This window comes from Crocuta crocuta, unplaced genomic scaffold (assembly GCF_008692635.1).
Source record: "Crocuta crocuta isolate KB4526 unplaced genomic scaffold, BGI_CrCroc_1.0 scaffold377, whole genome shotgun sequence".
NCBI lineage: Eukaryota > Metazoa > Chordata > Mammalia > Carnivora > Hyaenidae > Crocuta > Crocuta crocuta.
This window is the reverse complement of record NW_027528209.1, coordinates 2025547-2049329: the sequence shown is the minus strand read 5'-3', so window position 1 is coordinate 2049329 and position 23783 is coordinate 2025547. Positions and strand designations below refer to the sequence as shown.

Sequence of the window (23783 nt, the reverse complement as noted above, 5' to 3'; positions counted from 1 at the left end):
GATTCTGTGTCTCCCTCTCTCTCTGTCCCTTCCCTGCTTGTTCTTTGTTTCTCTCTCAAAAATAAAAATTTAAAAAAGTTTTTTAAAGAAAGAAAAAGTGAAATAATTACTCATTCTGATTTATCAATAATAAAATTCAAGCTTTCATGTAAAAATCAGATTTGGGCTAAATTCGTATCTGTCAGGATGACCTTTGAAAGCTTCCCCTTCTCTCTCTCCTTCTTTAAATAGATAGATAGAATAAAATTTTATATTAATTAATTTAAAAGAGAAAAAGAGAAAAACACAACACCTTTTTTCTGATAAAACTGTAGTGACATTAACTATTATGACCTAATGTTAGGTAATAAATATGGCAATATTTGAAAATCTATTTCAGTAAACCAGTATTTTCCAAGTGATTAATGCATGTATTTACAAAATGATGCACAGGTAAATGATCTTGTTAAAGCACAATGGACTTTAATGTAAGAGAGAGTAAGAAAAGTTTTAGTGCCCTTTTTCAAAATAAGCAAAGGTATGCATACAACGATGTTCAAGTGCATTATTATTAACAGTAAAAAAAAAAAAAAGAAAAAGAAAGAAAAAAGCAATTGGGAACCATCTACACATTCATCAACCCCTAGACTAATTATGCCAATTATGTCATACCCATACTGTGCAACATAAGACAACTTTTACCTACCTTTAGAGAAAATTGTGAAGGACAAACTTCTGCTATTTACCTGTTATAATTCTAAAGTGATCAATTAATTTTGTTGCTTACAACAGCCGTGCTTTATTTTTAAAATAAAATGTCTTTAGTGAGTCATTAAACACACATAGGAAAAGCTATTAGAAGGAAAACCCACAAAGCTAACAGTGATTACTGGAAGCACAGGTGATTGATTTCTCCTTCCATTTGCCTATTTCTTAACCTTTTCCAAATTGTTATGAAGAGCACATGCTATTCCTGCAATCAGGAATAAAATGCTCAAGATTTAAGTTTTCCTGGGACCACAGAGAAAAACTTGAATTGTTAAAAGATTGAGGATATATTTATTTAATCCACGTACTGTCACTGAGCAAGAAGTAGTGCTCAGCCTCCTCCACACTGAAAATTATATAGGTTTACCTCTACTCTTATGAACAATTAGCTTCATTCTGGAGCTCCTAGAAACAAAGAAAAGTATCCCCAGTGGGACTTTGTCGCCCCATCATGTAAGTTTGGCTTCCGCTGCCTTCCCACCACACCTCACTAACAGAAAGAACAGATTCAAAGGGTCAGATGAACTCTGCCTCATTCTGAGCTCTTCTAAAGCTCCATCTCCAAAATGTCTACTCTAGCTCTGTCATCCAAGCCGCCAGCTTCTCTTTTGACCCAACCTTCAAATCTCCTCTTATCAAACTATCTCTATTAAGCATGACATGAAATTTATAATTATTCACACACAATTTCTCCTCGATGAGGAAAGGCATGCATAAGTAAATCTGCTCTGCTTCCGAGATGCCAACTCAGCCTTTGGGAGGAGCATTACTGCATACCTAAGGCGTACATTCAATCAAGTTATTTACATAACATACCTTTCTGTTTCTATAATAATGCCATGAAAAAGATCAGTAAAGGGACAAAAACTGCTTAGCTTTTTCCAAAATATCCTTTAATGGTTTCAAAGTGTCTCAAAATTATGTACCTCTACCTTATCCAAGATGGCTAAATTCCATAAACAGCATTACATTTCATTGAGTGAATTAAACAGACACTGAGTCTCCAATTTGAATGAAAATACCTCAGCTTTATCACGGCAACATAATTTTACCTTCAAATCTGAGTCAGCATAAAAGGCGAATAACAAAAGATAATCAACTCTAAATGACTCCTAAGACACATCATGTTCTTAAGTGTAGAAATGAGTGTAGAAACTTCTTAGGTAAGTATTAATAATGTATTTCACCACGAATTTCATGTCACTGAAGGACAAAATCAAAACTTGTATTTTTTTTTTTTTTAATCAACAACCTAAAGCAAACATTGTAAAGGTCAAACTAGAACTTCATTTCCCAGGACAAGTCTGGGCAGTTTTCTAACACTAAGCAAACAAATTACATTGTTAGGAGTTAGGAAACATTGCAAATCACAAACAGGGGCTGGGGGAGTACCCTAGGCAAAAATAAAACAAAAACCTGCTGATATGAGTACAGAAAGCAAGACCACAGGGAAAAGGGTTTCTGGAAGAAAGGCGAAGAAGAGGAGGGCAAGAAAGGAGAGCACACAAGGGCAGAAAGAAGGCTTAGCAGGAAGGGTTAAGTTACTAACCCCTTTATCAAAGTATCAAAGTACCTGGGTACTGAATTGCATGAATGCAATCCCACTCAAGGGCATGAGCAAGCTTGGTCTTATATCTAGGGAATTTTCAAGTATAAACTTACACTTCACACAATTCTAAAATTATTTCTGAGACTACCATAAAAAGCCCATACACTGTGAATTTATGAAAGTCAGTTCTGATAACTTCCAGTATAACTAGTTTTTAGGGATGCGTACTGGTTCCCTCATTTTCAAGACAAGTATACTTTTTCTCCCAAGAAAAGTTGAAGAACAGGCAAGAATACAAAATTCACATATTATTTGAAATTACAACCTCACCCTTATAGTCTCCCAAAATCAATGTTATTAAACACTTCATTTTATGTTTCAGCTTTCTATTTAAGTGACAAAACAATACTAATTAATTTAAGTCACAAAACAACACTGGGGGTCTAACAAACACTCTGAAAGACTGGGGAGAACTTTGTGTCATGTAGTGAAGTACTTCAGTCCCTTCTAGTTGGGTGACAGTATAGCCTGTCATTAAAAGAAAGAGTATCATGAGGTTTCTTTCCATTTGCAGGTCTGGAGTTTTTCATCTAGGAAGGATTAAAACAAAAGCATTCATGTTCTGCTTGGGAAATTTCAACTCTACAGAGGTGGTTAAGAAAACCTAAAATCTGGTTAGAAATACTGTACAGAATTATCACACAGAAAACTTTTTTTCCAAGGAAGTTTTACTTTAAGGCATTCTTAACCTTTAAAAAAAATTTTTTTATGTTTATTTATTTTTGAGAGCAAGAGAGACAGAGTGTGAGTGGGAGAGGGGCAAAGAGAGAGGGAGGCGGAATCCGAAGCAGGCTCCAGGCTCTGAGCTGTCAGCAAAGAGACCGATGCAGGACTCGAACCCACAGACCATAAGATCATGACCTGAGCCAAAGCTGGATGCTTAACCTAAGCAAGTGAGCCACCCAGGCAGTCCTGTTAACCTTTAACATAAATGCTTCTATCTCCGCTCAGCAATTCTCGACATGTGGACTGGAGATAGATGGGGGAATGGATGGGTGGTCCATGAAACCCTTTCAGGTCAATGACATCAAAATTATTTCTGTAGTAACACTAAGATGTCATTTACCTTTTTCACTCTCATTCTCTCACAAGTGAATAGGCTAATTTTCCAGAGGCTACATGACATGTGATACGGCAACAGACTGAATAAAGAAGATGATAGGAGAATCTCTAGGTGTTTTCTCGTAAGCCAGACATTAAAGAAATATGCAAATTTGTAAAACAAGGGCACTTTTCTCACATTTTTTTTGATTTGGAAAATTTGGTTACTTGTGATTTTAAAATGTTATTGTTATTTTAAAATGATTTCATATACCAATATCTTTCTATTTCTGTTTTAATTTCTCATATGGTAAATATCAATAGCTATAACTCACAACAACTAAAGTTCTCTTGGATCTTCAAAGAGTTTGGAGTAAAAAAAGGATCCTGAGACCCAAAAAGTCTGAGAATGGCTGACCTTGCTGAACAGCAAGCTCTGATATGAACAGCAGGTGCAAGAGTTCCCGACTTGGCAAACAGAGGTTCCATTAAATACCAGAGCACCCAGCACCCACCTTTAGTAATAAAATTCTACCTAATACACCCCAAATAAAATAAAGCCACTGCACTGTAAAAAGAAAAAAAAAATAGTCCTTTCTGTGACAATTCTAATTACAAATTCTGAGATAATTCTGAATTTTAAAGAACATTAAAAAAAATAACATCTACAAACAAGTAGTTATTTTTCATTTATATTGAATATTGAACATTATAGGAATAATGAATAAAATCATATTCATTATGTTATGTTTTATTATTCATTTTTGAGTTATTATTCTCAGGGCCTAAATAATTAAGAAAAAAACACAATTTCTGTATCATTTTTACCCCCAAGCTTCCAGTTTACAGACTTTTTCTCACAATGTGTTACTTTATTTTTTTTTTTTTTACTTTTTTACAGATAGTTTATTGTCAAATTGGTTTCCATATAACACCCGGTGCTCATCCCCACAAATGCCTTCCTCCATATTTAAATCAAAAATTAAAATGAAGGGGTGCCTGGGTGGCTCAGTCAGTTAAATGTCCAACTTCAGCTCAGGTCATGACCTCATGGTTCATGAGTTCAAGCCCCACATCAGGATCTGTACTGACAGCTCAGTGCCTGGAGCCTGCTTCGAATTTTGTCTTCCATTCCCTCTGTCCCTTTCCCACTCACGTGCTGTCTCTCTCTCAAAAATAAACAAATTTTGTTTGTTTATTTCCATTTAAAATGTTGTTTGTTTTATTCCATTTAAAAAAATGAAATATGAAGTCATCAAATTGTTTTTAATGGCTTTACATTTTTAATCTTTTACTATTATACAGAGAAATTTGAAAATGAGGCTGTGTCTCAGAAAATTAAATCCGTCACCATTTAGTCCTACCTTATTCCAAGGTATGTTTTTTTTAAGATTTGTATGTGATTAATTAGCACTAAAAATAATATAATTACTAAACACCATACAACTATCCTAATACCTGCAACCATTTAAACCAAACTAAAACCATGATCAGTTAACTCTTCTCTCTTACAGTGATAATGCACAGCATTCTTCAAACGTATACCTTCTCCATCAATTATAATGACTTTAGCACAAAAATTTTGTATTCTTCTATCACAAGTAGCAATGTACATATGTAGTCATGGATAAATTAGTAAACGATCAGCAATGCGTAACTTGCAGAAAATTCTCATACTGAGAAGCCTCTATAAGGAACAGAAGTATTTCGTACACTTAAGGTGTCTTCTAAAATCAAGTAAGCAAAGATAGAAAAGGGAACTCTTAGAAGCTGCTGCAACAACCAATATTATCTGAACTGAGATGCAGTCTACACGAACCACTGACTCACTAATAGAGTGCTCTTCATTATTTTTGTTCATACCAAAATACAACAGGTGATATCCTCATTAGTTTATTCCCTTAACTTTCATGTTTTTTACAATATTGTCTGTTTTTTCCACAAACAGATTACATAGAAAAAGATGAATTTCTTAAGTTTCTTCAAAACAGAGAAACTCCAATCAGGCTTCTCAAGAATAAAAGGAACGTTAGATATTAACACATGTACACAGCCAGGTTTAAAGGTTTTACACTATTACTCACAATCTTTCTTAAAAGTAAGTAGTATGATTTATTATGTATCTCATTTATCGCATTTTTTAATTCTTCATGCCTACTTTTATTTTCCATTCTGTCTGTAGCCATGGTTTCTTTGATGTCCCCTATGTTTTTTTCAAGCCCAGCTATTAATTTTACCATTATTATTCTAAAATCTTGTTCACTTATGCTGCTGATATCTGTTTTGAGCAGTTCATTAGCTGTCATTTCTTCTTGGAGTTTCTTTGGAGGAGAGGTCTTTCGTTTCGTCATTTTAGTTAGCTTTCCGGCTCTTGTTGGTTTTAAAGACCTGTTATGCTCTCTGTTTCTATGAGCACTGAGTGTTATGTGGAAACTAATTTGACAATAAACTATTAAAAAAAAAAAAAAGTAAGTAGTATGATCAAATTTCCATACTTCCATGATTATGGAATCACCAACAGTCACTGAGTGAGCAGACAGACCTAAATAGTCTTGAAAAGGATGTGAAAATGGAGGTTTCTATACACCAGAGCAAAAACACAGAAGGAACATCTAAATCCTCACTTCTCAACAAGGCACAAATCAAGAAGGCAGAGGGGTCAGTATCAAGAAAGAAGAGAAGCCTTTTAAAGTAACAGCTCTCACAAGGCGACATTACAAAGAGGTATAATTTTGAAACAGCCACCGCTGCTATTATCAAATTAGTGTTTAGAGCTACATAGCTGAGTGCAGATCAGAAAGTCAAGGCACTCACTTAGAAACGATTTAACATAAGCATAGTCTCAAATAGTCTATTTAATATCATTTCTATAGTTATAGATTTGCCAACAACAGTAATTTATTTAATTTATTTATTTATTTTTATTTCTGAGACAGAGAGAGACAGCGTGAGCAGGGGAGGGTCAGAAAGAGAGGGAGATACAGAATCTGAAGCAGGCTCCAGGTTCTGAGCTAGCTGTCAGCACAAAGCCCGACAGGGCTCGAACCCACGAACCGAGAGATCATGACCTGAACCGACGTCAGACGCTTAACCTACTGAGCCACCCAGGTGCCCCAACAACAGTAATTTGTAACAGAAAAAAAGATTATTCTACTTCTTTTTGGTAAGTAATAATTTCAGACAAAGAAAGGTTATTTTACTATTATAAAGATATCAGCTAATAAAGAAATTCTGAGGAATAAACAATTGCAAAGTTTCCCCCAAAACAGCCCATTAAAAACCATCTGATGTGAAAGAAATAACATAAAGAAGCGATACTCAGAATCACTGATCATCAAAGGAAATTTCTCCATAAATTTCAAAATATACTCCAGGCATTCCCATAAAGTATCAATAATTCAACTAAACTTTTTCTCACGTAAATAAAAAAATAAATTATTCAAATGATTCAATACCTATTCTTCTCTGGAAAGTGATTATTTTTAGACGGCTGAATTGTACAGTTCAGTTAATTAGATAACTATCTACCTATCTCCTTGGTTTACCATTTCCATTAATTTAAAAAATCCTTATCATTGATTTTTCCTTCTGTTTCTAGATGCCTAAAATGAGGAATTAAATTTACCTAATTAGAGAATAATACAAATGAAATAAATTAAAAAATTTTTTGAAACTGTATGTCTATGTTTCTATGTCAGAAATGAAACTCAAAATTTAATAACCTAACAATCTCTTACAATATTAGAATATCAAACATTCAACATCAATCATAGAAGTTTAAAAAAGCTGTAGGAAATTCTGGAGGTTATATATAATAACTTCACATCTAATGAGAAAAAACAGTCTTTCTCATTTAAGAATTTATCATTTCAACCATTTACCAAGGACCACAATTGTCAAGCATTTTGCCCAGTTTCAAGGATAAGAAAGCAAATATGTCATTTCACTGCCCTCAAAGAGACAGACATAAGCAAACAATCACATAATATAATAGAAAACTAAAGATATGTTCAAAATAACTTCAGGTCAAATAATAAGCACTTCTGGAAAGACACCAATGTCAGAAAATGCACTGCAGAAGAGGTGACATTTAGTGAGGGCCTGAAGAAAGAAGGAATTCACTGAGTAAGAAAGACATTCCACAAAGGAGAATACAGGCAAATGAAAATAATAAGATCTATTCACGAAAGAGTACGTTCAGTGCAACCAAAAAGAGGATAGGAGAAAAGAGAAAGAAGTTCGGACTTTATACTAAATGATATGACAGAATTCTGTGATCGTCCCAATCGGCTTAAATCAAAGACAAGAAACACATTCAGCAGGAATGGGTGTGCCACTAAATGGAACAAGATAATCCAAAAGAGCAAACAGGTCTCTGGAAAGAGCAAAATCACTGGAAAAGGAGAAAAGAAGGTAGGAAGTGAAATTCTAGGTAGAAAGAATTTCGGATTCCACTAGGGATATACAGGTGTAAGTAGATTTTAAGAATAGAACCAGGAGATAAAGAATTGGAAGTTATCCTTATTTAGGAAGCAATTTCATTGTTTCCTCTCTTCTGTTACAAAAAAAATTCAGGATCATAAGAAGAAAGCCACATTAAAAAAAAAAAAACAAACAGGAGCAGAAAGCTAAAGAGAACAGATTCCTTACTTTTTTTTTTTTTAATTTTTTAATGTTTTATTTATTTCTAGGAGAGAGAGAGAGACAGCATGAGCAGGGGAGGGTCAGAGAGAGAGGGAGTCACAGACTGAAACAGGCTCCAGGCTCTGAGCTGGCAGTCAGCACAGAGCCCGACGCAGAGCTCGAACCCACGAACCGTGAGATCATGACCTAAGCGAAAGTCGGACGCTTAACCGACTAAGCCACCCAGGCGCCCCACAGATTCCTTACTTTTGAGAAGCTGTCTCAACCTCAGAATTGTCTACCTCCAACTCCTTATTTATTTTCCCTCACAAAACACCCCTTGACTTATTTAAGCTACTGCTGTCATGATTTTTGTTATTGACAGCTGAATTCATCCATGCCCAATGCAGTGGTCAGCACAGTTTCCTCCCTGTTCCTCTTCTCATGTGACACCCTACCTGAGTGGGAGACCTTATCCATTCCCTTAGCTTTATTTTTTTTAATGTTTTGTTTTGTTTTGTTTTTTATTTCTGACACAGAGGGAGAGAGACAGTGTGAGCAGGGGAGGGTCAGAGAGAGAGAGGGAGACGCAGAATCTGAAGCAGGTTCCAGGCTCTGAGCTGTCAGCACAGAGCCCAACGCAGGGCTCAAACCCACAAACCATAAGATCATGACCTGAGCTGAAGTCAGACGGCTTAACCGACTGAGCCACCCAGGTGCTCCCATTCCCTTAGCTTTAAAACCACCTGTACTGAACAGACCCAGTGAACAAATAACAGAGAAAAGAGGCATGTTCTCAGGGAAATGAGAGAAAGACAGGCAGAACTAGAGAAATCACAGATGTTTTCACATCTCACTAAATAATCCTGAGTAAATCCATCTTTTGACTTCTGCTTTTATTGTGGTAAGGCATACATAATATAAAAATATGTTCTTTTTAGCCATTTTAAAGTACACAGTTAAGTGCCGTGAGGTAACTATTCACAAGTGCTATGGAACCACCATCACTATCCATCTTTCTTGTCACCTCGTACTGAAACTCCATACCCATTAAATAATACCTTCCCATTCCCCCATCCCCTCAGCCCCTGGCAACCACCGTTCTGCTTTCTGTCTCCAGGAACCTGACTCTCTAGGCACTTCAAATAAGGGGAGTGATACAGAATGTGTCCTTTTGTGATGAGCTCATTTTATTTAGCCTAATGACCTCAAGGCTCATCTATCTCATAACGTGTCTAAAAACACCACATTTCGCTCATCCATTCATCCAGCGATGGACACTTGGGCTGTTTCTGCCTTTTGGCTATTGTGAATAATAGGAACACAGGGGTACAAATATCTGACAGGCAATCTTCTGTATATATAACAAGAAGAAGAACTGCTGCATCAGATGAGAATTTTATGCTTAATTTGTTTTGAGGAACAGCCATCCTATTTTCCACAGCATCTGCACCTGTACCATTTTACATTCCCACCAGCAATGCACAAAGATTTCAATGTTTCCACATTCACACCAACACCTGTTGTTTACGGGTTTTTGGTTTGTTCCTCTTTTGTTTGAGAACAGCCATTCTATGGGTGTGTAGTGGTCTATCTTTGTAGTTTTCATTTACATTTCCCTAATGATTAGTGATACTGAGCATCTTTTTAGGTGCTCTTTGGCCATCTGAGTATCTTTGGAGAAATGTCTATTTAAGCCCGTTGCCCACTTTTCAATTGGACTGTTTGTATTCTTGTGGTCAAGTTTTAGAAATTCTTTAAACAGTCTGGATATTGAGCTACTATACTTATTTTTAAAGAGAACATTAACAAGCAAGCTACTACTCAAATAAAATTTAAAATACCATGAGGGAGTTAAATTACTTTGAATGGCACATTTATGATTAAGAGGGGTCTGAAAATACAATCAAGTATCAATTCCAAAATCAAACTATTTGAAAATCATCGGTCTCTCCCCAATTAAACTTCTGTTTTTCTACAAAGCTCACATGTGTACTCAAAAATGTGTTTAAAATTCATGAGTGATAAAATACTACCTAGTAACCAAATTCACATGATTCACATACAGCACTCAAAAATAGTCATATTTGTCAGCTTCATGCAATACCACCCATATTTCAATCTAAGTAAATGCTATGCCATGGAGCTCAGGGGAGCACTGGGGAGCACCCTGGTACACACAGACTGTCCTGTTCGTGATGGTCCCTGTTCACTGCAGCCCTATGGCATTCAAGCGGTAAAGACATAGGTTTCATTTTAATGCTACTTTGACATAATATAATAATAAGAGGGTACCTCTGGTATTCAATTTAATGACTCCCTAAACTCTAAAGTGACTTATTCATTCTTATCTAATTAAAGTATTCAATCCTATTTTTCCAAATGATAGTTTTACTACTTAAAGTAATGATAGATCTGTTGCCTTTATCGGCCCAGCATCCAATCTTCCTTCTGACTGACACTTCAGTTTCCCGTTAGGCAAACCATCTCACCCCATTCTCAGGCCCTGAGTCCCAGGTAACTCCTAAGATGCGCATAAGATCCAAGCCTGGGCAATCAAATTCATCATGATTAAAACAAGGAAAAGCACAGGACACAGAATAGGGCCCTAAGAATCAGTCCTAAAACCTCTGCTAGAATTTTTAGGCAAGGAATGCTATTATAATGGCTAAGTTAGGTTAATGGTAACCACCCTCACTGTCTCATAAAAAGAGCCAAGCAGAAAATGAATCTTACACACACACAAAAAGGTAGAGCACAGAAACAAATACAAGAACATCCCTGATCAAAGTATATGAAGTCCTGGACACAATAATGTCTTAATATATTGGTCCCTTTCCTGAATTTCCAGGATATGAGCCAATTAAGTCTTCCCCTCCCCCCCCCATTGGCTTCTTAGGGTTTTCTATCCCACTTGCTAGTCCTAAATAACATGTACAGCTTCACTTGCAATTAGTTTTATCTCCCTATTCTTCAAATCTCAGTAGTCAGTGAAAATTCTGATAACTCCTGGAGGACTACCTGTATCAGACTTAAATATGCATTATAAGAAGCCTATAATGGGGCGCCTGGGTGGCTCAGTCGGTTGGGCGTCCGACTTCGGCTCAAGTCATGACCTCGCAGTTCATGGGTTTGAGCCCCGCGTCAGGCTCTGTGCTGACAGCTCAGAGCCTGGAGCCTGCTTCAGATTCTGTCTCTCCCCTGCTCACGCTGTCTCTCTCTGTCTCTCAGAAAAAGAATTAAAAAAAAAAAAAAAACATTAAAAAAAAGAAGCCTATAGTGAGAAAAACATTAATACAAAACGTCAACTCATGGTCCCCACAATGACTACTCATTTCAAAAGTATACTCTTAGGGAAAAATAATGTGAAATGAATACTGTATTAAGCACTCAACCCTATCAACTAAAATGTAAACACGTGCATACAAAAAGATACGTGGAAAAAAAACTGTATTAAATGTAGGGAAACAAAATATCCCTACATGACTAGAAGCCACCCATACAAAAAATCATTATAGTTAGCAGAATAGATGTAAACAGCAGAAGCATAGCTGTGAGAAGCTTCTGCATAAAGTAAATGCAAAATACTATAGGAAAGCTTCTCATTACTTTTTTCCAGTGGCAAAAAATATTCTCACTAATTTTAGACTTTCTACGAAAATACACCTGTATTAACTTCCTACAGCCAATATAAATACTGCTTGCTTGTGGCTTAGAACAGCAATTTATTTGGTCACAGATCTGGAGGCCAGAAATCAGAAAGGAGGCTGGCTAAGCAGAATCCAGGTGTGAGCAGGGGCACGTCCCCACGGGGGGTACTAAGGGAGAACCCTAGCAGCCTGTTCCAGGTCCTCGTGGCTGTCAGCATTCCCTGCTTATGGCTCTATCACTCCAATCTCTGTCTCTGTAGCCACTCAGCCTTCTCCTCCGCTGTGTATGTAAAATGTTCTTCCTCCTCTCTTTCACAAGGACATTTATGGCTGTGTTCAAGGGCTATTGAGATAATCCAGAATAATCTACCCATCTCTAGATCCTTAACTTCATCATTCCTGCAGAGGTAAATTTCCAGGTCCCAAGAATTATGATACGGATCTATTTTAGGGCGCCATTTTTCAGCCTACCATTAAGTCCTAAGTCATTTTAATACCAAAAAGGCTAAGGATATTATTAGCTACTTGCATCTTGTTATTCTCAAGTTAAATTTTTTTCACAATGTTCTCTATTCATATTAACATCAACATAGTAAGCTCCAAAGATGTCATAAGTAAAATAAAAAGAGAACGTTAAGATTCCAGTAAGGGAATGTCTCGTAAGCATAGCCTTAAGAAGTGATTCATATTCCACCAAACTTAAAATACTATTCTTTGAAACCAAAGAGTGATTAATCATGACAACTCATTTTATTACAAATTTAAAAATTAATATAAGACTTTACCTCCAGATCCTAACTGCTTGTAGAATCTGTATTCCAAATGTAGCTGTGGTGCTCTGGATTTCATGGGCTCCTAATTAAAAAATAAACAAAAATAACAAAACAATATTTAAGTTACTAAAAGATCTCGGAGTCCCAATTCCAAATGTTATAAATCTTGGCATCAACTCTTACATACCTTAATATTCTACTAGGCAGCTTTTTCTAAACTTAGAACCAGATAAAAGTTAACTTCGAGTTCAATTAAAATCAATTGATGCCATAAATGTATGTAAGTGACTATTAGATGAGGCAGTAAGGAAATCTATGTTTGACTCTTTGACCCTAAGGAAAAATAGACTCCAAACATTCAAGACTAGGGAAATGGTGGCACTTACTCTTTCTCCTATTCCTAGGAATTCACCTCTGAACTGTGTATTTCTCACATAAAGGTTCAAGGTTAACGAGAACTATAGACAAGAAAGAACTAAGATGAAAATATAAAACTTTCATCAGGAGCAATATTTTTTTTAATTTTTTTAGCTAGGGTATAGCTTATAGTAAAACACACCATTCATGAGCATTAGGTCCATGAGCTTAGTTAACTACATACATACCCCTGCAGCCACTACCTCAAAAAACCTCTGGAACATTTCATTTCCATCATCTCTCCCTCAGACACTTTTGGACACTTTTGGAGTCTGTTACCTTTGGATGAGTTTTGTCTGTTGTTGGAATTGATATAAATAACATTATACAGTATATGTTTTATATGTGGGTGTCTGGCTTTGTTCACTCAACATAATGTTTTCAAGATTTATACACACAGAGAAACAACGTTAACAGAAGCAACAGAAATTTTAGACCTAAGAAATAATATAGGTGTGAAAATATCTTTAGGATACTGTACAACAGAGTAACAGGAAATCTGTACAAGACCTAATAGGAAAGTATAACAAACTAACAAGATTTAAACAAAAGCAACAGGACCTCAAAAATATTTTTAAAGCTTCCATAACTGAAATCGTGAACTCAGTCTGCCAGCAGATTAATACAACAGAAGAGAGAATCTGGAAACTGGAAGATACATGGGAAAACATCTACAGAACTAAAAAAATGATGGGGAATGTGTCTATGTAAATTACACAGAATGCATTATGAAGGAAGAAAAATGGAAAATACACGAAAAAAAACAACAACCATGAGAAATCTGGACAATACAATGAAAAGGTCTAATGGACATCTCAGAAGGAAAAGAGAGAGACAAGCGAGCAGGGGCAGTAACTGAAGAAATAATTGCTATTCATCTGCAAGAACTAATGAAATACAACAAACCACAAATTCAGGAAGAATACGGATCCCAAAGAGAATAACTAAAAACAAGGCTATATCAAAACACAGCATAATGAAAACTATGACCCATGACAAAGACTTGAATCCCAGGGGAGGAAATTATAGTCATAAAGATTATTGTAAGAGAAAACAATCAGCTCAGCTCTTGAGAGGCAGGAGAGTAAAAAAGTTTTAAAAAGCACAGACACGAAAACTAAAGTGTCCTGAGTCTGATCCTGAATGCACTGCTTACTAGCTGAGTAGACTTTGGTCAATTACTTAGCCTTATTGTACTTTTCAGTTTCTTCCTCTATAAAAGAGAAATAAAACTTTATCTTTTTTTATTATACATATGTGCATATATTTATTTCTATTATATATATATACACATTTATATATATGATTTAAAACAGTGCCTTCCACAAAGTGAGTGCTATCATAACTACATATTCTTCAGTTAAATGTACAGAAGTACATAACTACACAATGTAATGAAAGATGCCCACTTATGCAATTACTGGTGAAATTAAACACGTAACTTATTCAATCATTAAAACTCCCTTGGTAAAAACAGAAACTCAGGTCTAATTTAGATGAGTCAGCTCAGCTTGATTCCAGTATTTCACTAGCAGTAAAATTTTATTATACCACCATATAACAAAAGTCACCTCCCCACGGGTTGACATTTTCATGATTCATGAGCAACAGGTTATTATATAAGTGCAAATAACAACATATGAGAGTGCCAGGTGAGGCGAAATTAACAAATTACCCTGAAACAAACTATTCTTCTGAACTAGGATAAAGTTAAATAAAGGTAAAACCCTTTATAAGATAGCAGAGCAGAGCTGAGGTCATCAGGGAAATATGCTCTCTGAACAACACTGTTATCAAAATGCCCCTATTTCTACCAAAATAGAGAAATCAGATAGCACTGAAAGTATCCAAACAGTTTTAAGCGATTACTTTTAAAGCAGGCTCTGAAGAAAACTGTGATCTGTTATAATGATACAACATATACAAATAAGGAAACATATAAGGATGTTTCATACATATTTTATACACATAAATATTTAATAAACTAAGTACCAAACCACGGTCCAATCGTTTCTGTGAAATGTTTTCTGCCCTACCAAACAGATTTTTGGATGAATTTGAGGCGAAGATGATTCTCTGCATAGCATACTTCAATCTCAAAATACTAAAAAAAAAAAAAAAAATCCCCCAAAATTGTCAGTTTTACTAAAAAACACTATTATTATATGTAGTGCTGATCACTGTGATTTAAAAAGGGACAAATCGGACAGAGAAAGACTGTCCACAAAAAAGGAAGAAGGAGAAAAATAACTAAGGGGAGAGTGATACAGCATGAAGATAAACTAAAGAGAGCTGTACACACGTGTGTACATAAGCAGGCTCTTAGACGACATACTGAATGTTTACTAACAGCATAAACAAGTCCCAAATCTGAAAATAACAGGACCCATGGGTCACCAATTAATGACAGACAAGGAAAGGACAGTCCACAGCAGTGTCTCCTGCTTTGACACGATGGTTTATGCGCCTTAGTAGATCAGTTCAGCATCATTCGCATGGTCCAGTGAGTGGAGCGGTTCACCCCAGGCTGCTGCAGCAATAACACAGAATATCTGGGTGTTGCTACATTCCTATCCTTGTGTGCCACCCCCACTCTCAACGCCACACATTGTCTAGATCCTGGACCGGTGGCCCAGAACATGGAAAAAGGAAGAATTCCAAAGAAATGAAAGTCAGCAATGCCCTTTCAAACACTGCATTCTGGGCCTCCCTATTCTGATTCATACAGACTAACTCCCCTTGTTCTGATTTCATGCTCAGAAGGGAACCTTGTAAATTTAGCTTGCTTTCTCTGCACACCAGCCTACAGAAAGCAAACGTGATGTTTATACTGATATGGGCATTCTGGATGCATAAGAGTAAGATACCTCATTTTAAATTAGAAGTTAAGTCTTCCAAGTATTTACATCTCTGAAAGCCTGGCTAATTGTGTGAACTGAATGATTGCTGTGAATCCACCTTTAGTTAATAGGGACAATCTCAAGAGATGAGCTAACCAGATCTGCTATCATAAAGCCAAGGGCCAGACCTTAAAACCAAGGTGAATGCATCTAGGTCAAGGCCAGTCCCAACTACATGTCAGCCAGCCAGTCTCCGGGGGCTTAACAACATACGGGCATCTTGACTTCCCAGTGAAAATGCACAGCATTCGTTATGGTGAAATTTGGTCTATACTCACCGAGACACTTCACATTGAGTAATACAGTCTTCTAACTCATTCCCAAAGTTTTTCTATTTCTCTCTAGTGCCTCGTCTTCTAATACTCCTGAAAGATTAATCTCACTTTACCCCAGCAACAGTGGTTATTTTGGCAGAGGCAACATTGACAATGGCAGGCAGACTGGAAAAACCAAGCCAGGCTTAACCTCAGGGAAACCTGGCTGGCAAACCGGACAGAAACGCTGTGCCTGAACAACAAAGCTCTGTCTTCTAAAAATTCCCAGATCTCAACTCTTGCAGAAAAGAGCTGCCTCACAGCTGTCAGAGGGGGCACACTCCGGAACGGTGCCTTGGGACTTGGTTTTCCCTGCTTTCCTCCTCTCACAGCAGTCATTTCTGAACCCCTGAAGGTCAAATAATAGCCACTTTTACCATACACAAAGTATCAATGGAAAAAGAGATACTAAAAGCTACCTGGAAAGACGTTTTCAATTTTTTTTCATCTTTATTTTGGGGGGAAGGAACAGAGAGACGGAGGGGGACAAGAGATCTGAAGCAGGCTCTGTGCTGACAGAAGAGCCCAATGCGGGGCTCGAACTCACAACCTGAGCCAAAGCTGGATGCTTAACTGACTGAAGCACCCAAGCACCCCTGGGAAGACATTTTCAAAGAATATAATCCAGAATACTAAGGACACATTTGTCCAAATGCCTGGGAAAAAAAAAGGGGAGGGCGCACATGGGTGGCTCAGCTGGTTAAACGTCTGACTTTGGCTCTAGTCATGATCTCAAGGTTCATGGGTTCGAGCACTATGCTGGGCTCTGTGCTGACAGCTCAGAGCCTGGAGCCTGTTTCAGATTCTGTGTCTCCCTCTCTCTCTGACCCTCTCCTGCTCATGCTGTCTCTCTCTCTCCGAAATAAATAAAACATTAAAAAAAAAAAAAGAATTCTTTCTTAAAAAAATGCTTGAATCATTAAGAGAAATTTTGCTTTCTAGTTTTACTCTAATTAAAGACACCAATGGGGCAGCTTCTTCAAATTACAAATTGTGCCAAAACTTAAAAATTAAATTCTATAATGATATCAAAGTAAAGGGATTGAGTTTTCACAGCATGGAACGATACAGATATTTACACATTATCACATACTTGAGGGGCATGCTGATGCTAGGAGCTTAATAAACAACAAACAAAAAACCAGTTATGCATATCACTTTCCCAATAAACACTCAAGTTATAAATGACATGAAAACAAAGAAGTAATTAAAATGTAAACTAATCCGCAAAGAAAAAACCAGAAAAAATTAAGGAAAAAAAGAAACACAAACTTACCAGTTTAATTGCCACATATTCATTTGTATATAAATTTTTCCCTTGAAAAAGAAAGAAAAAAGGTCAGATTCTATCAATAATTCATTTATAATGGTACATTATGTAAAACTCTACTTTGGGTGGAAAAAAGCACATAGTACACTTAAATGAAGCAAAGGTTTTTGCTCCATAGATCAAAGCAATGACAAGGAAATCTTAAATTTATCAACCCAAGGACATATTTAGCATTTCACTTGGATTCAGAGTAGAAGGTGATACCTTAAATAAGTTAGCCCACTTACAAAAATGAGAAGATTCTTACTTTGCTGCACTACTGCACACAACTCAGGAAGTAACTCAATAGTCAAACACATGCTAAAATACATTTCAAAACCAGAAGTCCTATATGAAAACAGGAATACAAAATTCCTTTCCCAATTACTGCCTCATTTTAAATCCTTCATTATTACAGTATGTGATCTAATTACAGCTCATATGTCATCTATTAGATATATTATACACACAGAAAAACTCTGGAATATATTAAAAGTGAAATAAAGTAAGAAAAGTATTATTCAATAATTGGCTCTGACAAAGTAGCTAATGACTTTGAGGGGAAAATTATTAGCACCTTTCCTTACAATCATATGCTGAATATTTAAAAACATAGATATAAACCATAAAACAAGATAAAATATTTATCACCCAATATATGGAAGTCTTTATGGGCATTTTAAAAGGTGGAATAAAAAGAAGATTTTATACAGACTGGAAACCATAATATGTTAAACCTCTATATCTGTGTATTGAAAAACATTTGCCATATACAAAGAACAAGTAACAAACCAAAATAAAGATCAATAACTTTAATATGTAAAGAATTCAAATGAATTACAGTGATCTTTGCCATTGCGAATTGAAAATAATCTAGAAAATTCCAATGGGTCGGTCAGCATCTGTAGCCCAAGTAGCACAGAGAATTTTAGAAGCAGTAAGTATACGAAGACAATCTGATAACTAAGTTAATGTGTTTCTTCACAAGTACAGTAAAAAGAACAATAAAATAGAATGTGATTTCTGAATTTCCAGTATTTTTTCAATAAGTATTATTTTTATAATGAGAAAAACAGAAAAATGATAGGTGTTTTTGTTTTGTTTTGCTTTTTAACTGTGACAGTAACCAGCCCTGGCTACACTGGCTGCTGGACACAGAATGAGCAACTTGGACACAAGAAACTTTCTACCTTAATACCCCTAACGTCCTTTTAGACAGCAGCCAATGAACGGCAGTAAAACTTTTAGGCAAAATTTGTCTCCAAGAGGTTGCTGCCATTGTACAGTAGTGGCTGTTCAAAGACTGTAATACTTTTTTAATCTGGTCCCTATTTTATAAAAATGAATAAAAAAATAAGAGATAAAAAGAAAAACAAACGCAAGCACTCTTCCTAATGCTCAGCAGAAAGGTCTCAGAACCCACGACAGCTGGCACAGGTGGAACCGAAGATGAGTGCCAATGTGGCGAAGGGTTAGTTACGCTCCTAAATAAAAATATTTACATATTAAATATCTCATGAATATAAACTGCCGATCCCGTAAATATGAAAACAATCATACCAGAAAACCTATCATATTTTTAGCCAATTAGTTCAACATTCAGATGTGCCTTCATGTACACCTTCGGGAACACACTATATATGAAACTTCAGGCTTCTTCTAGTCGGCACACGGTGAACAATTTAATGATAAGGTGAGGAGCTTTATCTTGAGGAACTGGTGTCTCGCAAAGGAATAATTCAATTTTGAGTGCGAAGACAGAATTTGTATTTCCTAAAAACATGATTATCTTTTCCAAACCATATGATGTTTAGTCACAGGTACACAGGTGAAAATATGCACAAGCCAAGAAGTCAAGTTACACACAGATTCCACAGAACCAAAACATACCAAATTCTTCTTAAAAGTCTGCTTTTATGAGCATTTATATGATCAAATGCCTGCTTTTAGGTCATAGCACAAAGCACTAAATCCTTAAAGCATGATCTTTTTTTGAACATTAGAGATTTTGCTGAACTCTGAGGATTTTATTTTTAACCATGAACAATGCTTAAACAATACATTTGTGTAACACCTGCGTAACCTAACACAGGCACAGCCTCATGCCCTTGGCTCTTAAGCAATGTTTGTTTTAGGCATGAACAAACACATGACGTGCTTGAGGTATGTGCTTGTGTGTATAATGTGAGTGACAGAGAGGGAGTGTATGTATAGAGGGAATCCAGTTAAGACAAGACTCCAAGCAGAGTGGTTCCAATTACCTGATGTTTTAATCCAATTTCAAAGGTCATTGCCAGGAGAGCTTTCTGCTCTATTGAACTTGAAAAGATGGTTTTACCAATTTCGAGAGATTTGGGTGGTAATTATTATAGAAAACCCTGTTCTACAAAAACTAGGTACCAGTTTATAGCAGGAACTATTAATTACCCACCAATATCCATGCCCTCCATTCTATAATAATAGAATAAGTCCATTTTAAAACAGCTGTCTAGCTAGATATTACATTTCCAGCCTCTCTTTCAGCTTGGTGTGGCCATGTGATTAAGTTCCAGGTTATGAGGGGACATAGGTCTGTCATTCCTCTATTCCAAAGATGAATATGTGCTCTCCTGACCCTTTTTCTTCCTCTTGCTGGCTGGCTGGCTGGCTGGCAGATGGCAAAGACAGGGGCAATCACCTTGCACACAGAGGCTGAATCCATATACTGGGGACGCAGTGACGCCCTTACCACCAGAATGCTGTTTTGGCTTCCAAATCTCTGGTCAAGCAGATCCCACAAATCCTGGGCCCTGGCCTGAATAAGACTGGCAAGTTCCCTTCCTTGCTGACCCACAATGAGAACATGGTGGCCAAAGGGGATGAAGTGAAGTCCATGATCAAATTCCAGATGAAGGTGCTGTGTCTGGCAGTGGCTGCTGGCCACATGAAGATGACAGACGATGAGCTTGTGTACAACATCCACTTAGCTGTCAATTTCCTGGTGACACTGATCAGAAGAATTGGCAGAATGTCCGGGCTTTATACATCAAGAGGACCATGGGCAAGCCCCCGCGCCTGTAGTAAGGTGCAGCTTGATAAACCCTAGTGCTGCTATTAAAACAAAAAAAGCCCAAGTGCTCTCCCTCCGGTTTGTGTTATGTCAGAAACCAACAAAAAACCAAAACCAAAAAAAAAAACCTATTTTGCTTAACACCTTGTATTCCAGGATCTCTTACAGTACTAGAGTCTGTTACTGATTATTACATTTTTCAGTTAAGTTTTATAATACACTACAGTTAGTAACAGTAGAAAGTCAATAAGCATAAAAATGATGAATGCACTCAAGTCTGCATATCTGATATAGATCATAGGTCCTGCGGAATTTTCAAAACAATTCTTAAATAAAAACAAACAAGAACTGTGAACTACACATAAAAAAAGCAAACAAAAATAAGAGAAGTTACTGAAACTCCTGTCATATACCTAATTACGTCAAAAGTTACAGCAACTTATTTACACAAGGCATCTCATCAAGCAATTTACAGCAACCTTGCTTTGGGTTCTTTTAGGTGACAGTCAGTCAGGTGTCGCCTCCAGAGGGGACCCAGCAGAGGCTCAGGAAAACAAAGTTTATTATACTCACAGGTCCTAGAGGAGAAGTATCATATTTTGGTCAAGTGGTAGAAGACAGAGAAAAGGGAGGAGAAGCTTGGGCCAAAGCCTTTATTGGGGTTTCTACAGAAAGCCAAGGCAAGGCAGGGTAAACAGTTCAGAATGAAGTACTTTGAGTAATTCTGGTAGCAAATCATTCTGGTGGTCTTTGGGCCATAGGAGTGGTCTCTGGCTGTCTTGTACCTAGCCACAGGATGGTTCGTGAAGTGGAAGCCGGCCTCCTCCGGGAATACCCAGGCCAGGCAAAGGAGGGATGGCTCTAGGTTGGTTACTCTGCACATCAAAGGCACGCTCCCAGCTGAATCCTTTGATATGTGAAAAATCGGTGCTAGCCCAGCATGACCAGTCTCTCTCCAGTCAGAAAGATTTTTTTAACATATCAAAACATACCAAAAAACACACAAATATATACAATAAAACACGATATTTTAGCTAGCTATGTTTGTTCTCATTCAGTAACTATCAAAAACACTTCGAGGGGCACCTGGGTGGCTCAGTCAGTTGAGCATCCAACTTGGGCTCAGGTCAGGATCTCACAGTTTGGGTTCAAGCCCCATGTCGGATTCTGTGCTGACAGCTCAGAGCCTGGAGCCTGCTTAGGATTCTGGATCTCCCTCTCTCTCTACCCCTCCCCTGCTCTCTCAGTCTCGCTCTCTCAAAAAAAAAAGCAAAATAATTTTTAAAAATTTAAAAGAAGAAATATTTCTAGGGGTTTTGGATGATTGTCTAAGCTAGAAAGAGATTGAAAACACATAAATTGCAAATCTTACCACCATACATATAAAGATAAAACAAAAATACATTATTCATCATTTCACTTACAAATAAAAATGTACTATTACTTAAATTTTAGATTATTTGCAATGTTTACCTATTTATTTAAATCTCAAGGCCAAAGTTTTATGTCCACCTTTTTTTTTTTTTTTTAAATCATTACTTGTATGACTAGTTTCAGTAGTGCTTAATACTGTCTCCTCCTGGGGCATTTAAAAATGACAGGTGGAAAGTATCTGGGGTTGTGTGTGGAGGTACAACTTTTATTTAGTGCCCAGGAAGTTGGAAGTTCTAAACAATAGGAAATGTCTGGGACAGTCCTCTACGAAAAAATAAACTGCCTAGCCCAAAGTGCCAACAGCATCCTTGTTGAAAATTCCTTACCTAGAACATGTATACCTTATATTCTTTCTCATCCAATACTAATCACAAAAATTTTAGTGCCAGGAAGCAAATATACAAGGTGTGTCTATTAATGTTGTTTTCAAACAAGCACTTTAAGAATCCAAACCAGCTTTCAACATTGGCATGTTTATCCAAGTATATGAAGAATGTTTCAACAGCTGTTGTTATAGAAAGAAATTATTTGGGGCCTTTAAGGAGTAAAATGCCACTTTATTTAGTATCCTATCAATAAGAAGGAATAAAATTAATAAATTAGCTATCTAGGTATAGATGTTATATATTTTATAAATATGCATAAAACACAAACATATAGTTTAGATAATACAGTTAAATAAATATATACAAATATATAATAAGTAACCATAGACAAATTAGATACAGAGATACAGATAGATAAGTAGATGACAAATGAATGGATGGATGGACAGACTAATAAATCATCTTATTCCTAATCCTAATTATTCACACACCACTAAACAAAGGGGGTATTTTACTGCTTTTTCACTATATACAGAATATATAGTTTCAATATATGGTACACGTAGTTTCTCATATTGCCCCAGTTAAAAGGGTCAGCTAGATTATTTTGTGTTTATATATACACAGACGTGCATACATACACAGAGATGTGTTTGTAAGCACATATGTATTTATTATGAAATAAATTATATGAAATCACTTTTAAATAAAAATGGCCAAAGCACTAGAGTACTACAGTCACATCCAGAAAGAGAGATAGGGTACATACATACATATAAAATAATATACGCCTATAAAGCTATTTTCTATATATAAATAAATATACTACAACAGGTCATAAGTTTAATTTTAAAACAGAACACTTTGATATCTTTTAAGGGTACAGATCAATGTTTTCCTAAAATATGCGGAAATACTGATGGTCGTTTTACATGATCGTCTGAATTTTGTCTTCACAATCAACTAGGAAAGAGTAATAATTCCATTTTTTTTAATTTATTTTTGAGAGAGACTACCTGTATGTGCATGCTCAAGCGAGGGAGGGGCAGAGAGAGAGGTAGAGAGAGAATCCCAAGCAAGCTCCATGCTGTCAGTGCAGAGCCAGATGTGGAGCTCGATCGTACGAACCATGAGGTCATGACGTGAGCCGAAATCAAGAGTGGCACGCTTAAGTGACTGAGCCATGCAGGTCCTCCTTTTTTTTGTTGTTTATTTATTTATCTTTGGGGGACGGAGGGTGGAGGGGCAGAGAGAGGGGGAGAGAATCCCAAGCAAGAATCACTCCATTTTAAACTTGAGGAATTTGAGGCCCCAAGTGTTTAAATGACTTATGTCTTCCATAATAGCAAGAATAATTTTTATATTTTTCCAGCATTATCAGTGCCTAATCATGCTTCATACTTGATAGACACATGATACACTTTGAATAGATGGGTAAATGGAGCTCACAGTTAGACAAGTAAATAACCTACTTTTTCTAATTCCAAAATCAGAAACAGTTCAAGAATTTCAAAATATCTAAGTCAATATCCTTCAAGAAAGTAAACTGTAAAACATTCACCCTTTCAAATATTTGAGTCCCTACTAAAAT

The 23783-nt window shown here is 36.5% G+C and overlaps 1 protein-coding gene across 8 annotated transcripts in view; it reads right to left on the bottom strand.

Annotated features, from left to right (window-relative positions):
* CSNK1G3 (casein kinase 1 gamma 3) overlaps nt 1-23783 on the bottom strand; it is a 71438-nt gene that overhangs the window by 46182 nt on the left and 1473 nt on the right. For all 8 annotated transcript variants that reach the window (XM_077753019.1, XM_077753021.1, XM_077753015.1 and 5 more), the window contains exons 2-3: nt 17351-17391; nt 12456-12525 (exon numbers count right to left, since the gene is read on the bottom strand). In XM_077753019.1, coding sequence (XP_077609145.1) covers nt 12456-12525; nt 17351-17391 — 111 coding nt within the window. The remainder of the gene's footprint in view (nt 1-12455; nt 12526-17350; nt 17392-23783) is intronic.